At 43.7% G+C, this 14,576-nt stretch overlaps 1 protein-coding gene across 1 annotated transcript in view; it reads left to right on the top strand.

The window, feature by feature from the left end:
- Positions 1-257: 257 nt before the first annotated feature.
- The window catches only part of DCTN4 (dynactin subunit 4), a 34,654-nt gene continuing 20,335 nt past the window's right edge, over positions 258-14,576 (top strand). Inside the window, exons 1-5 of the mRNA XM_075541829.1 lie at positions 258-425; positions 3,463-3,533; positions 5,789-5,967; positions 8,996-9,039; positions 13,090-13,197. Of these exons, the coding sequence (XP_075397944.1) occupies positions 291-425; positions 3,463-3,533; positions 5,789-5,967; positions 8,996-9,039; positions 13,090-13,197 (537 nt within the window). The 5' untranslated portion in view covers positions 258-290. The remainder of the gene's footprint in view (positions 426-3,462; positions 3,534-5,788; positions 5,968-8,995; positions 9,040-13,089; positions 13,198-14,576) is intronic.

The following is a 14,576-nucleotide window of genomic DNA, read 5'->3' as shown; positions in this document are numbered from 1 at the left end:
TATAGGTACTGGTATTTTACCGCAATAAAACTTAATGTTAAAAAAATAAATAAATGAAGCGCCAGTTGCCTTCCATCTATCTGCGGGCACCCTAAAATGCACTGGGGGCTGGCCGGAGGCGGTGGCGACCAATCAGAAGCGCTCTGCGCACGCGCACGCGCACCTCCACGGCGCAGAGCGCCGGATTCAGAACCCGTACGTCAAAGCCGACGTGGGCTGACGTCAGCCAAGCGGCGAGGGAGTCGCTCACGTGACGCGGAGGGCGTGTCGTTGACGCCTCCCTCTCGGAGATGGCGTCCCTGCTGCAGTCGGAGCGGGTGCTCTACCTGGTGCAGGGGGAGAAGAAGGTTCGGGCCCCGCTCTCACAGCTCTACTTCTGCCGCTACTGCCGAGAGCTGCGCTCGCTGGAATGCGTGTCGCACGAGGTACTGGGGTCGGCCTGAGGAGGACGGGCCTGGGGAGGACGGGCCTGAGGAGGACGGGCCTGAGGAGGACCGGCTTGGGGAGGACGGGCCTGAGGAGGACCGGCCTGGGGAGGACCGGCCTGGGGAGGACGGGGCGGGAGCAGGGCAGGCGTTCCACCGGCGCCGCAAGCGGCGGGGACGTTCTGCGGATTGGAGGCCCGGATTGGTTTTCCCGGCTTGTTGGTTGGCGTGCTCGCTGCCCCTCGGCGGGGCCCGCAGTTTGACGGGTCCGTCATTTGGCCTTTGGCTGGGCCGGGCGGCCTGGGTGGGGTGGAGAGGCTCTTCCGGTTCTTGGGCGCCCGCTGATTGGACGCACTTGCTTGGGAGGGGTGGGCGCCCCGCTGTCACCTGGGGGGCTTGCGGGGAAGAGCGTGGGGTGCATAGTTCCGAGCCCGGGAGAAGCGAGCCTCCTTTCTCGGGGTTTTTGGGGAGGCGCGGGAGCCCAGCTTGCTCATTCACGTGTCACCGGTCGCACCGCGACGTGGACCAGAAACGGAACCTCCGCACCGGGCCCTGTTGGGCTTCCTGGCTGAAGGCCAGCCTGCAGTGGGAAGGAGGTCCGGGGTGGGGCGAGCTACGTGAAGCTCGCCCCCGTGGGGCCCGTCGTGGAAGAAGTGGCGAGTGTGGAAATTGGTAGTGCTTCTCTAGAGGGTGCAGTGCGGTCCCTCGCAGTCACAGAAGCCGGGTTGGCGACGGGATTGTTCAGAATGTAGAAGGCCGCGCCCCAAGTCTGAGACCCAAACCTCAGACTCCACGCCCTGCGGTTGAGTAACTCGCCGTCTAACAACGGAGGCGCTGGCGTTGCTGTGCATAATCTCCTCTCAGCCTTCCTACCACGGAGGGAGACGGACACCCTTTACGAACCGCTCTCCGGGGAGAACCGCAGAGGGGTCATTCCGGGATGGGTGGGGTGAGCCTCAGGATTTGAACCTCAACTGCCTGACTCCAGTACTTCGCGTCGAACCCTGAACTGTGAAAACTATGAAAACGTGTTGTGTGCAAAGTCATTCATTATTATTCTTATTATTATATTTCAGTGGGGGTGTTTTTTACAACATTAGGAATAGTCAAGGGAGGCAATGACATACTACAGGAAAATGGTTGCTGTTTACAACTCTCATAGATATTGCCCTATGTATAACATGTATTACAAGGGCCTTCAAAAACTTCGTGGAAGATAATTCAGTACTTTTCCATCCTGTTTTTGTGGGGGGGGGGGGTTTCCCCACCAACGCCTTGATATGCACCCTGGTGTAGCATGCACATACTCTTCCCCCTCACACTAGAAATTGCTAGTGAAAAACGACACAAGACAAATCAGTGCCCTGCCTCGCATGTTTGGTAGGCTGTGCATCTTCGTCACAGGACCCTCCAGTTTACGATGTTTTCCTGCTGGGCTCCATCCCCCAGAACTTACTGTTTAGTCCCCATGATTCCTAAGGATCTGGTCAGCTGCTGCTTTCCGTCTGTGGCTGCATCATTCGCAGCCTGGTGTGTCCCTGTGAAGTGCAGGACAGAGGCCAGCAATATTTGGGACAGAGGAGGCCCCGGAGGGCTGGGGCCACCCAGAAAGTGCTCATGGAAAGGCTGGAACTGGAGGTGCACCTGAAGGGATTGAGCAGAATTTGGAAGTGAGGCAAGAAGAGATCGATTTCATGTTTATAGAATAAAATTCCAGCACATTATTTGAGCAGCAACTTAATCTTTACAAAGATTATTGCAAATGATGAAAGAAGTTACTAGTTTCATCATAGTGTTTAATGTCACATTAAAGTACCATTTGCAGGTGACTAGAATTCTCATTATCGAATCACCTGCCTATTTTAAAGAAAGTCATTATCCGTGTCTTAAGTGCTATTAAATTAACATTCAGACTTTTTAGTTAAATGGTAAGTAAAAGGGTATTTCTGTAAAAGCTATTATTTCTTGGTATGTCCTCCATCTTGGACTGCACGCTTCTGTAGATGATGTTTCCATCTCTCTAACACGACTCCAAAGAAACCAATGTTCATTGAGTTCCACCACATCAGAACAGCAGCTTGAGCTTGCTTAAAGGACTCAAATCCTGTTCCTTGAGTTTGGGAAACAAAAAGAAGCTCGAAGGGGCAGGATCAGGGCTTTCGGGTGAATGGGATACGGTTTCCCAATGAAATTCTCAATGGACAGCCAGCTTGTGCTACTCTCCCAAGAATGGGGTGGTGACGAAGGACAAAAGTCTTCAGCACTGCTCTTCTGCCCCTGTGGTGCTCTCATGGCCTTTGAGAGTCATCAGAACCCTCTGAGCTGACCTTGGCCTCAGCTTCAACTGTACCAGTACCCCGCAGAAGTCACTGTCTGAATTGCCCACCCACCCCCCTTCTTGAGGGCATTTTAATGAGGCAGCTTGTCTGCAGCCATCAATAATGAGAGACGTGCTTAAGCGCATTTCTGTATGTGAATTGGAACACAAATAGAATACTTTGTAACTTGCCTCGAGCAGTGAGACTCTCGTTTGTTCAGTTGCTTAACGTTTCATGTTTAAACTCTCTGAATTGGTTGGCTATAGCTGCCTTTGTAAATGTTTATTTTCTACAGTGAACTTTGTATCTCTTTTTCAATCAAGTCACTCAAATAAAGCTAAATAGATGGGAACTTATTTGATTCAAAACTAGAAGTTTTTTATTCATCTGCTTATTAGACTATTCAAAGAATTTTTCAATTAGAATTTTAAATTATTACATAAACTACTCTCAATACATACAACAGGGAAGACTCTGATAAAAGGGAGCAGGAAAAATTGGGAAATAAATACAGAAAATCCAGAGTAGGAAAAAACAGGCAGTTAAGGAGTAAAGCCCTAAACTGACAGCAGTGCAGGTTCTGTGCCAGAGTAGAGCTTTCCTCACCTTCTGCTGCAGTCTACTCTATTTCTAAAAGTCGTTATTGAGCACAGACATACCCAAAAGCAAGACTGAGTTTGTCTCCTTCTGATTTTTTTCTTTTTTCTGTTTCCTTCTAGGTGGATTCCCATTATTGCCCCAGTTGCTTAGAAAATATGCCGTCTGCTGAGGCCAAACTGAAAAAGAATAGGTAAGACTTGAACTGAAAAAACTCCTGGCCATTTACTATTGGATTCTGATTCCTAGCGACCCATGGGGTGGAGCAGAACTGCTCCTTGGGTTTCCTAGACTTTAAATCTTCACAGGAGCAGACAGCCTTATCTTTCTCCTGAGAAGCCACTGGTAGGCTCGAACTATTGACCTGTGCTTAGTAGCTCAGTGCGTATCCCAGTACGCAGGGTTCCATGGATAAGACTAAGATTCACCTTTTCTCTGTCCCTGAACTGAAAAGAAAAACTAATAATTTTAAATTAAAAATTAGAGAATGCGTAGAATTCTGGCTTTCATTCTTTAGCATCACTTTTGTCAGAGAGTGTCTTTGATATTGTTAAAATCATTTTTCTCACTCTGGCACTGTTTTTAATAGGGAATTATTGCAGATTGGACCAGCGGTTCCTATTTACCCCACACCCAGTTTCCCCTGCTGTTCCCATCTTACATTTATCACAAGCCATAGGCGAATTGGAGATATTATGACTAGCGAGGCTCCCTGTTTTCTGCAGCTTGACTCCGTTTCCCCTAGTTCTCCCATTTTCAGTGGCAGTGTCCTCCCACAGCAGCCCAGCACTGCACGGCTCACTTGGCAACCTGTCTTGTTAGGCACTTCTTGCCCATGACAGTGTCTCCAACTCTGCTTGTTTTTGATGACCCTTGCCAGTGTTGCGGGGTGCTCCTCAGGGACTTACTGGGCTCAGGATTTGTTCAAGCAGAACTTGGTGTTTTTCTCGTGAATACATTTGGAATAATGAGAGGCCACAGAGGTAAAGTGCCTTCTCATCACATCCGATCTAAGATGCAGACTGTCAATGTGACATTGCTGTTGACACTCATTTTGATTGCCTGGCTTGTGCTAGTGTGTGTCAGATGTCTCCACTCTAAAATTCATTCTTTTTGTCTTTTCCATCCCGTCCCTTACGGTAGTACTCTTTGGAAAGTAGTTGGTATGCACAGCCCACACTGACTCCCCACATCCATTATTTATCTGTTTATTTTTGCAGGGAAGATTTGCTTCTCCCCTCATTTATTATTTATCTAGTCATTTTCTTTTATCCATATAGATTTAGGTTATAATCCGGTACTGTATTTTTTGTTCAAATTATTCTGCTTTGGTCACTAGGCGCTCATGTAGCTGCCTCCTCTTCCATTTGACATAACCTGGTCGTCGTAAGTGTGGATGGACGTGTGTGTGTTGTGTTGCACGCGCCACACCTCGCTTTCTGACTATGCATTTTACTTCCGGCCTGTTTTTATGTTTACTGCCTCAATCCTGGAATTAGCAATTTCCCCAAGGAGCCCTGCCTTCTTTTCCTGGAGAATGGAATTAGAAACCAGGATCCAGACACTGGGTGTGGTTGTTGCCACTGAGTACTTTGGCTTTTCGTTGGCAATGGAAGGCCTTTTGGTCCCAGTCATTACTGCTACCACCTCTGGATAGGAGCCTCTCTTATTTGTCCTTCCCATAAGAAACAGATCCTGATGAGCCAGGCACTGTGTTAGGTACTCTGCACATATTACTTTCATCATTTAATTCTCAGCGGGTCCCTGGCAGGTAGCTACTTCTATTACCTTCGTTTGCCAATTAAGAACATCTAAATGGACAAAATATGAATACTTGGAATTATGGGACATGGCTGTAGAACGGAGTTAGGATTGGCGGGAGAGTTGGGCACGGCGTGTAGAGAGGAGACGTTGCTGTGCACTAGCACACAAGGAGAAACATCACTGCCGACCCATGCCAGTGGATGGCATTGTTTGGTGTCTCAGTTGTTGGGCACCGCCAATAAGCAGTTGTTTTCCAAGCCCAGACTTATTGTTTTGTTGCCTCTTAGTTTTCCATCATGTGATTGAGCTACCTCTGAAGGTGTGAGCTCTGGCATTTCTCATTGCTTCTGAAATCTTGGTGCACCATATGAAGCAAGTCTTGAATAGGAAAACCCAGACTCTTGACAGGGATTTCCTCTGTGGAGGAGGGTTGGCCCAGGCTCGATTCTTCTGGAGTTTAAGCGTTGAATCCTTTTATTAAGTAAATCTATGAATACTGTAGACATTTTGAAAGCAAAGTTGGTAAGAAGCCCCTGGGAATACATTTTACTACTTGAGAGCCACTTCTCTCTCCACGTTTTCTTTCGCTCGGATTCGAACAGGTGGGCTGGTGTCTGGCATGTAGGCGGGGCCTGGTAAATAGCTGGTGAGTGAGTGAGTGAGTGGTTTTGTTTGCCATGGCAGATGCGCCAACTGCTTTGACTGTCCCGGCTGCATGCACACCCTCTCCACCCGAGCAACGAGCATCTCTACACAGCTCCCAGATGACCCGGCCAAGACCACCATGAAGAAAGCCTACTACCTGGCCTGTGGATTTTGTCGCTGGACATCGAGAGATGTCGGCATGGCAGACAAATCTGTGGGTGAGTGAGATAGACCTCAGCGTGAGAGCTTGCACTTTCTTAGAATCAAAGTTCTAGTGCCTATTAGGGGGTACTCCACCTGATAATGAAATGTGCCCTGAATAAAGTTAAAACGCCAAGTAACACACTAAAAGAAAATAGTTGGATCACATATAGCAGACTAAAGATGCATAACCAAAACATGTGAAGAGCCCTTAGAGATGAATGGCATATGTAGACGTATGACCAAGTAGATAATAAATATGCAAAGGATATGAATGGTATCTCTCAGAACTATGGATAAAAATGGCCAACGAATAAGCAGACCTAGACTATGCAAATTAGAATTTCACCCATCAATTTGACAAATGTCATAAAGTCTAGTGATAACATGTATTGGTTGGAATTGAGGAAATAGCTTCTCTTAGCCCCTACTATCTTGGAGAGGAATTCGATGGCATCTGTTAAAAAGTTTCCGCTTGCTTTCATCCTTTTGCCCAGAAATTCTGTGTCCACATATCTGTCCTGGAGAATAAATACTCAGATGGGTTCAGAGAGATTTAGAAGTAAACAAGGAAATGTGTGTTTGGGACTTACAAACCCTGTTAAGTCATTGCTTACCTCTAATTGTGCATTTCAGGAGAGTACATTTATCTTTATTAGGAAGTTCCCTTTTGTAGTTGTTGCTGTTGTTACATTTCCTATGTTGCTAGTTTCCCTCTAGTTGATTCCAGCCCACGATGCCAAACTCCACTCGCTGTGCGTTAGCATCACTAAAATGCAGGTGGACTTCAGCTAGGATCTCTCTGTAGATTCTTTCAGCAATTTGGGAGAAAATTTGAGTGAAATTTCTTCAGACTCAAGTATGCTTTTAACTTTTGATTCTTTGATTTAGTTAGCCCTTTGATTTAGAATACTTATGCTCTTGATCGATTTCCTAGTTTTGTACATTAAGTTAATAAAATACTCTTTTCAAAAACAAAAGCTAGACAAGAGTATTTAAAACATTTGGTGTGGAGATAACTACTTGACATGAGATTTATACTACAAAGAACCTGTGACATCTTTTTAGATCATCAACAAACATTTATATGTGTGTACTTGAAGTGTCGGTTTAACAAGACAGTTGTGAGAAGTTGTCTAAGAATTTAATACTCAGAGGAACTGGGGAGCTAATAATACAAGAGGGCGGTCGGTACACTAGAACTGATCGTGATAATGTATATGCAACTCTTTTTTAAAGTGACTTTACAGAGGAAGACGTTTGAGCCATATGTAATCAATAAAAATGTAATAAGAAAAATATTTGTATGGAAAAACACATAAAAAGTGACTAACTGTGGACGTAGACAATGTGTGAATTTTATGTCTATTAAACTATTAGGGAACAAAATTTTAGTCTATTTTCATCAAGCAAAGTAGCAAATCCCAGAAATCCAAATATATTTCTCAGTCTGTTTGCTTTCTGAAGTAAACGTTTTATAGTGTTTGGATTGTGAACTATTAGGATTGATATAAATGTATTTTCTGTGCCAGCTTCTAGAAACCTCTCCAGTCTAGCATACCCAGACAATGATAATTGAATCCACAGAGCTCTTTAGTGCATACAGATGATTTTATTTTTCCATGACGTCGGTGTCTGAGAAGCCCTGAAACCACTTTAGTTGAAGCTATTTGTTTATTTATAAGGAAGTCACTGTGCAGGAAAACTTGCAATGAGCTTATTGTGTCTCTTAAATTGCTATTTAGAATAAATTACCAGCTCAAGAAGCGATTAGATATGACATTCAGATTTTTGAAAATATTATTACAAATGAAAAATAACTCCCACGTAATTCTTTATTTTTCATTATTGCATTAAATAAGACAGCCTGTAAAATAATATTTTTACTATTGCTTCCAAAAGAGTTCAGAATCACCTAGCGCAAGGTAGTTGAGTCTTTTTGTTTGTGGGAAAAACTATTTTTAATTAAATACAGTTATATAATGATACACATTCATGTATTCACCACCCAGTTTAAGAAACGAAGCATGACCAAACAATTTAAGCCCTTGGGAAACCATCCATCCCCACTGCATCCTCCTTTTCTGTCCCCACAGGTAATGATCATTGAATTCTCTGTTTTTACTCATAACTGTATACATCTCTACACATACATGGGCGCTTCAAAGTGTTTGTGGAAAGTAGACTTGAAAGATAAGGGAATTTTCCATTATACAAGGAATAAATAAAAAAAGTATTGCTAATGGGGTTACAACTTATACATATACAGGTTTATAACAGACAAACATGTTTAAACGTATCTCTTTGACGGCCGCAGACATGCTCTCTCAGCTGTACACTTGTCTGTCTTATGACGCCTTCCAACATGGTCCATTCTGAACGGTGGCTTCTGAGCGGATCTACTGGGCCAGTTACATTCAAGGCAGAGAGGTCAACTGAGGAGGCTTGAACGACTGCTTGGGGAGAATCCCAAAGCGTAATAATCTTGATAAACTTGATCCTTTTAAAGGACACAGGTCAATCACAGGCTTAATATGAAGAAATTATCAGAAAATTGAAAATTGCTTTGGTGAGAAAGGGGGCAGAAAAATTATGCCAGTGACTCCCTCCCCCTGCCCCCCAATCATGACAGTGCACCTGCGTGTTCTTCGAGGGTAGCCAGGACTGCTCTCAGAGGGTTAGAAGCCCTTACCCCAGCCCTGCACATCCCTCATCTGACCTTCACATTGACCTCGCAGAGCACGGTGTAGTGATATGATGATCATCTTAGTCAGTATGTGTCCGTGGACGTGCAGAAGGTGAGGCTTCAAAAGGTTGATGGGAAAATTCCAACATCTTTTCATTCCATGTTTCCATGAACTTTTTGAAGCCACTTGTATGTGTTTACCTACGAACTTTTATCTAGATAATATCTAAGCTGTTTGTTTTTATAGAAGTTCTGTGATTTTATGCATTATAGTTTCATTTTGTGGCCTTCCGGAAGGCTTGGGTTTATAAAAATAATTGATTAGATGTGAAACTCCTCAATATTTCTTTATTTTGCAGCTAGTGGCGGTTGGCAGGAACCTGAAAATCCTCATACACAAAGGGTAAGCAAAGGATCGTTAGAAAGCAACTAAGCAACAATAGAGGAAAGAGCCAACTCCCTCCCCTCAGATTGTTCACTAGGGTCTGCGCTCGAGAGCATAGGCTGTGTGTGCTGGCATCATGCCCAGCAAGTGCTTCCCACCGTGAAAGCAGCCGTACGGGGTCAGGCCTGGGGCTGCTCAAATGCAGGGTCAGTGGTTCTGAAATCACCAGCTGTGCCATGTGAGAAAGAGGAGGCTTTCTGCTCTTGTAAAGATTTGCAGCCTCAGAAACCCAAAGGTGGGCAGTTGTGCCCTCTTGGATAGGGTCACCGTGAGCTGGGATCAGCTCCATGACAGTGGGTGGCTTTTCGTTGTAAGATACTGCATGGTTGTTTTGCAGTCTGATTTAGCATTGGGGTAAATTGGGTGTGGTTTCAGTTCTGTTCTTGAGGTGTGAATCAGAACAAGAGAGGAGCTTTGCTTTTGGTTTTTCTGCATGTGCTCACAGCTGAGTTGAGGTTCTGTTTATTCTGAACAGCTCTTGGGCTCAGGTTACACCATTCATTTAGAAGTACTCATGACTCCGTAGAGGTTGCTTCTGGGACCGTGGCTTATACTTTTGTATTAGTTCATTGGGAGATGCTCTGTACAGACAGTATTAGCTGGCTTTTTTACCCCTGAGCCAGAATATGAGCAAGATGATGGACAGCTATAAAAGTGAAGTATATAGAGTTAATAAAGTCAGAAATCCAAACTCTCTGCCATCGAGGTGATGCTGACTCACAGTGACTCCAGAGGACAGGGTAGAACTGCCCCTCTGGGTTTCTAAGACTCGAACTTTTCATGGGAGTGGAAAGCCCTGTCTTTCTTTTGAAGAGAGGCTGGCTGTTTCGAACTGCTGACCTTGCAGAGTTCAGCCCACTGAGTAACTACTGTGCTACCAGGGCTCCACAGTGAGTCGGGGTGCAAATTATACAATAACTTAAAGTTGTTCACCTGTGGTTAGGAAATTTTTAAATACTCATAATCAGAATGTTGGGATATATAGGGCTTCTCACAAACTAGGAGATACACCCTCCCCCCCGCCCCCCCCCCAAAAAAGGAATTTGTTTTGGTTTTTTTTTTTTTTACAAAGTTCTATATTTCAATTTTTTTGTAAAACAACCTTAACACCTTCTAAGTATTCTCCATTACACTTAATATGTTGGTCAAATCTGCGATTCCATTCTTAGAAACATTTTTCACAGTCATCTGTTTGGATGGCTGACAGCACCGCCTTCATTTTTTTCTTAACAACTTCTACGTTAAATCACTGCCCTTTCATGTCCCTCTTCATTCTTGGAAACCAAAAGAAGTCACATGGAGCGAGGTCAGGTGAGTAAGGTGCATGGAACTAGAGAGGCATGCTGTTTTTTGCCAAAAACGCTCACTGAGATGGCTGCGTGAATAGGTGCATAGTTGTGGCAAAACCAGTCCCCTGTCTGGCACAAACCAGCCCTGTTTTGTAGCACACTGCAGGCAGTCTTCTCAGAACCTCTCAATAGAAACTTTGATTAGCAATCTGACCTGTGGAATGAATTCCAAATGCACTACAAATTGACATTTTATCTGTTCGGGAAGTCTAAGGACGCCCAGGACGAGGTTCGTAATCCATCTACATTTCTCCATTTTTCCCAAGCAGGAAACAAAATTTCACAGCTGCGCTCTAGTCTCTTAAATCGACCATCACAAAAAACGAGGTTCCAGCGGAACTGCTTTTACAAATAAATTCAGTGACCAGAGAGAACCTTCCAAGGCAATAACTCAGAGCAAGTTGCTCGATGTTCACCTAACGGGAAAAATGCATACTATGGAAGCTCTGCCCAGCGGAGTTTTTTTTCTGTTGTTTTTTGGGGGGGTGGGAGGAGTGGTACCCCCTTGTGTACTATTGTATTAGCGTAAGTTGGTACAAATATCTTGAGCTCTTGGTACTATTTACTTCCATGTATCAAAATCTTACAATGTGCTTACAGACTGGGGTAACCAACATGGTCCTTGCCCTCTTAGTGCTTGGGAAGACCAAGAAAATCAATAAAATAATCCACCAAGAAAGAAAATCTGTAATGTGTTGCTGGCTACCTTTAAGTTGGTTCAGGCATGGAAGAAATACATTGTGCCATGTTAACATTTATTAGGGGCCGATGTCATCTCGTTAGTTCTGCAGTGAGGATTGCACTGAGATCAGAAGCGCCTTGCACATGCAGAAGGGAAGGCTCTCGGGAGAATAGCTAGCCTACGGAAGGAGCTGGAAGGTAGAAGCGCAGCATGGCCGAGGCCAGAGCTAGGACACGGTAAGGACCGGAGTGAAGGAAGAGTGCGGTGCATGGAGTCAGACTTAGTACCATGCAGGTCCAGTCAAAGACTCTGGATGTCAGGATCAGATCATAATAATAATTGCCGCTGAGTTGAGAGGATAGGAGTGACTGCCTTGAGACCAGTTGGGAGGTGTGGCAGGACAATTTTGAATATCTTACAGGACGTACTGGGGAATTGGATGCCACTAGACAGTGTATATGCCCTGGGCGAACAAGTTAGTTATACAAAGAAAAGGGAACTTACACAGTAACCTCATCCATTTATATAAAAATGCTTAAAGCTGTGCATCTTTTATGTATCAAAACTATATGTCCATGCAGATTTTTTTAAGAAATAAATGATCTGGCAATGCAGAAATAAAAACATCAAGTACTGTGGAAATAGATAATAAAGTAAAATAGCAGTGAAAGGGAGTACAAAATGTCCAAGTATTTTTGTTGCTCTTTTCTGTCTCATTAAACTTAAAGGTTCCAGTCTGAAAGCAGATCGTGTAATGAAGAGAAACCTCTTTGAAAGAAAGGGCAAACTTGCCCATCTTAGTAATTTTGTCTTCTGTGTTCATTGTATGCCTAGTTAGAGTAGTTGATTTGCATGTTTCCAAGTAGGGTTTTTGTTTTCATACAGGTAAACTCCAAAAGAAAGTAGAAATAATAAAAACTAAAAAGTTAAAAATGGGTCAAAAGAGAGAACAACTGGTAAGATGTGAAATTTTAAGCCAACTACGGTGCATCTGCAGTAAACCATTTTCCAATGCGCACTTAGGACAAAACTATTCACATATCTGGTCAGTGGTTGGAGGGAGTCCAGTGGAGGCTCAGTCCGAGTAGAAACTGCAAATGGATTTTGGGGTTTCACGGTCATCCATCGCCCTCTGCAGACCAGGTGCTCAGAATTTAACCTCTTTGCCTTTCGTTTTGGATTTGATAATTTGCGATCCTTGGGTCACACGTATGACTGCTTATTTTAAAGAAGCCTTTTTGTTTTTTATAGTTTTATTGCCATTTCATCCATATGTCATACATTTCAATAATTTAGCCATCTCAAGAAGAGTTATACATTCATTACCACAATCAATTTTAGAACATTTTCTTCTTCCTTAAGCAAGCCTTTAAAACTCCACGCACTATTTATTCTGATATCTGGGGGACCATCTGCTTTCTTTACCACACTTTGCTTTAGCCCCGACATCTTCAGTGATCACTTCAGAAGGGCAAGTACCAAGCAAGTCCAAATCAAAGAACTAACTGCTCTTAGGACTTAGAATTAAGTGTGAGCTCAAAGTCCATTCTTATATCTAAGGTTTATATATGTTCACGGTCAACTTTAGAGGCAGCATTTCCAGCTTCTTGAGAAATAACATGGTGACCTGCAGGGGACACTTGGTAGTTCTATAATACTGCCATTAACCTAGCTAATAATGAATTTAAAGTACTAATTAGAAAAGTAAGGTATGTATATGTAGGAAAACTTAGTAGGCTAAAATATATTGAGCATTCACCTATATGGACTAGGGAGTTATGTGGCTGACCAGTGCTTGAGGAAACAAAAAGGGTTGGATATAAGGCAAAAACTTTCATAATACTACTTTGATTATGCCTGCAGAACTGAGACGTCACAAAAAGCAAAGAAAGTCTGGAAGTGGTAAACGTTTGTTATGAATTGTTCCTGACAACCTGGTTGAATTTTCATGAAACAAGGGCCTTTTTTTTTTTACAGATGAACAAACTGATTGAATATTACCAGCAACTTGCCCAGAAAGAGAAAGTTGAGCGTGATCGCAAGAAACTGGCACGGCGTCGGAATTACATGCCTCTTGCTTTTTCGGTGAGGGTTTGGTGCAAAAAGGACTGCATGGCTCATTGATGAATTTGTATGACATGAAAATAGTGACCATTTTAGGAAGTGATCCTTGTGTCTAGGTTTCTACATGGTGGATAGGAGAGAGAGCTTCCTCGAAGGATGGATGCTTCAGTTCAACAGTTAGGCTTTTGCCAGGCCATTAGTCCATGGCGTTGAGTTATGGGACAGTGGTGTACCTTTCTCCAGCACTACTCCCAAGGAGGCTACTATTGGTTCCCACAGAACTCTTGGAGCCAGTGGAGGAGGTGGGCGAGTGGCTGATAGGATTGCTTTTGCCCGTGTAGTCCACCTGTGGCCTCCCGGGAAGGGCATGAACATTGTTGTGCATTCCCATATTACATACTGAAAAACACTGCATTTTATGTACTGCATTTGTGTTTCTATGCAAATTACAGTCTATTCAAATGGAATTTTTTAATAGGAATCATTTGTGGAAATTCTTTACTAGCTTATCTACTATCAATATGAAGAAGAAGAAAAAAACAGGCTCTGGAGCTTTTATTTCCTCCAGATTTATTTGCTATCACAGAACAAGTTTTTCTCTGCTTCCTTACTTGGGGTGAAGCAACGTACCAATCACTGTGCTAAGCACTTTGTGCATACTTTATTTAATCCTCACTACCATCCCGTGGAGTAGACAGTGTTTTCACTTGAATTCAGACCCGGAAGGTTACGTAACTGTTCACACTGCTTTCTCTCGTGAATGGGTCTCAGCCATTTGAAACCCTGGGATTGGTAAGGTCCACATAAAAATACTTATTTCAGAGTTGATGAAACATTTAAACTTACAAAACATCTTTGTCAGAAATGTTAATGATGTCTTACTACCCTCTCCAGTGGTGTCATCAGCATGGGGCCCCATTTGTATTTAGGAGAATTTAAATGAAATGAATTACTCTCCCAACCTTCCCACATAACCTGCCTGCTGCAGTCTGAGTTTGCGCCTGTCTTATGCTGCATTGTTTTTGTCTCTGTTGCCACCTGCTGCTCTCGGGGCTCCTCACAGCAACACACAATTCATGTAGCGGTAAGTCTCGTCTGTGGTTCTTGTTGGCCCAGAAGACACGAGTGGACAGTGGCTAGGGAGACATTTGTTGTGTGCCTCAGGCACTTCACATCAGCTGTAGCTTAGATATTTTTATGCTAGTTTCAATCTTCCTGCTTGGTACTTGTATTACTATTACATAATAGAATGATTTGAGGCTAGATGCAAGGGGGCTTTAAAAAGTTTGTGGAAAAATTACATTATCTTTTACTCACATCTTCCATGAACTTTTTGAAGCCCTCCCCCCACACGCACACCCATATTTTTTAAGAGTTTAGAATTAGCTTCTTTTTTTTTT

This window comes from Tenrec ecaudatus, chromosome 2, assembly GCF_050624435.1.
Source record: "Tenrec ecaudatus isolate mTenEca1 chromosome 2, mTenEca1.hap1, whole genome shotgun sequence".
Taxonomy (NCBI): Eukaryota; Metazoa; Chordata; class Mammalia; order Afrosoricida; family Tenrecidae; genus Tenrec; species Tenrec ecaudatus.
This window is presented reverse-complemented; position numbering and strand designations above follow the sequence as displayed.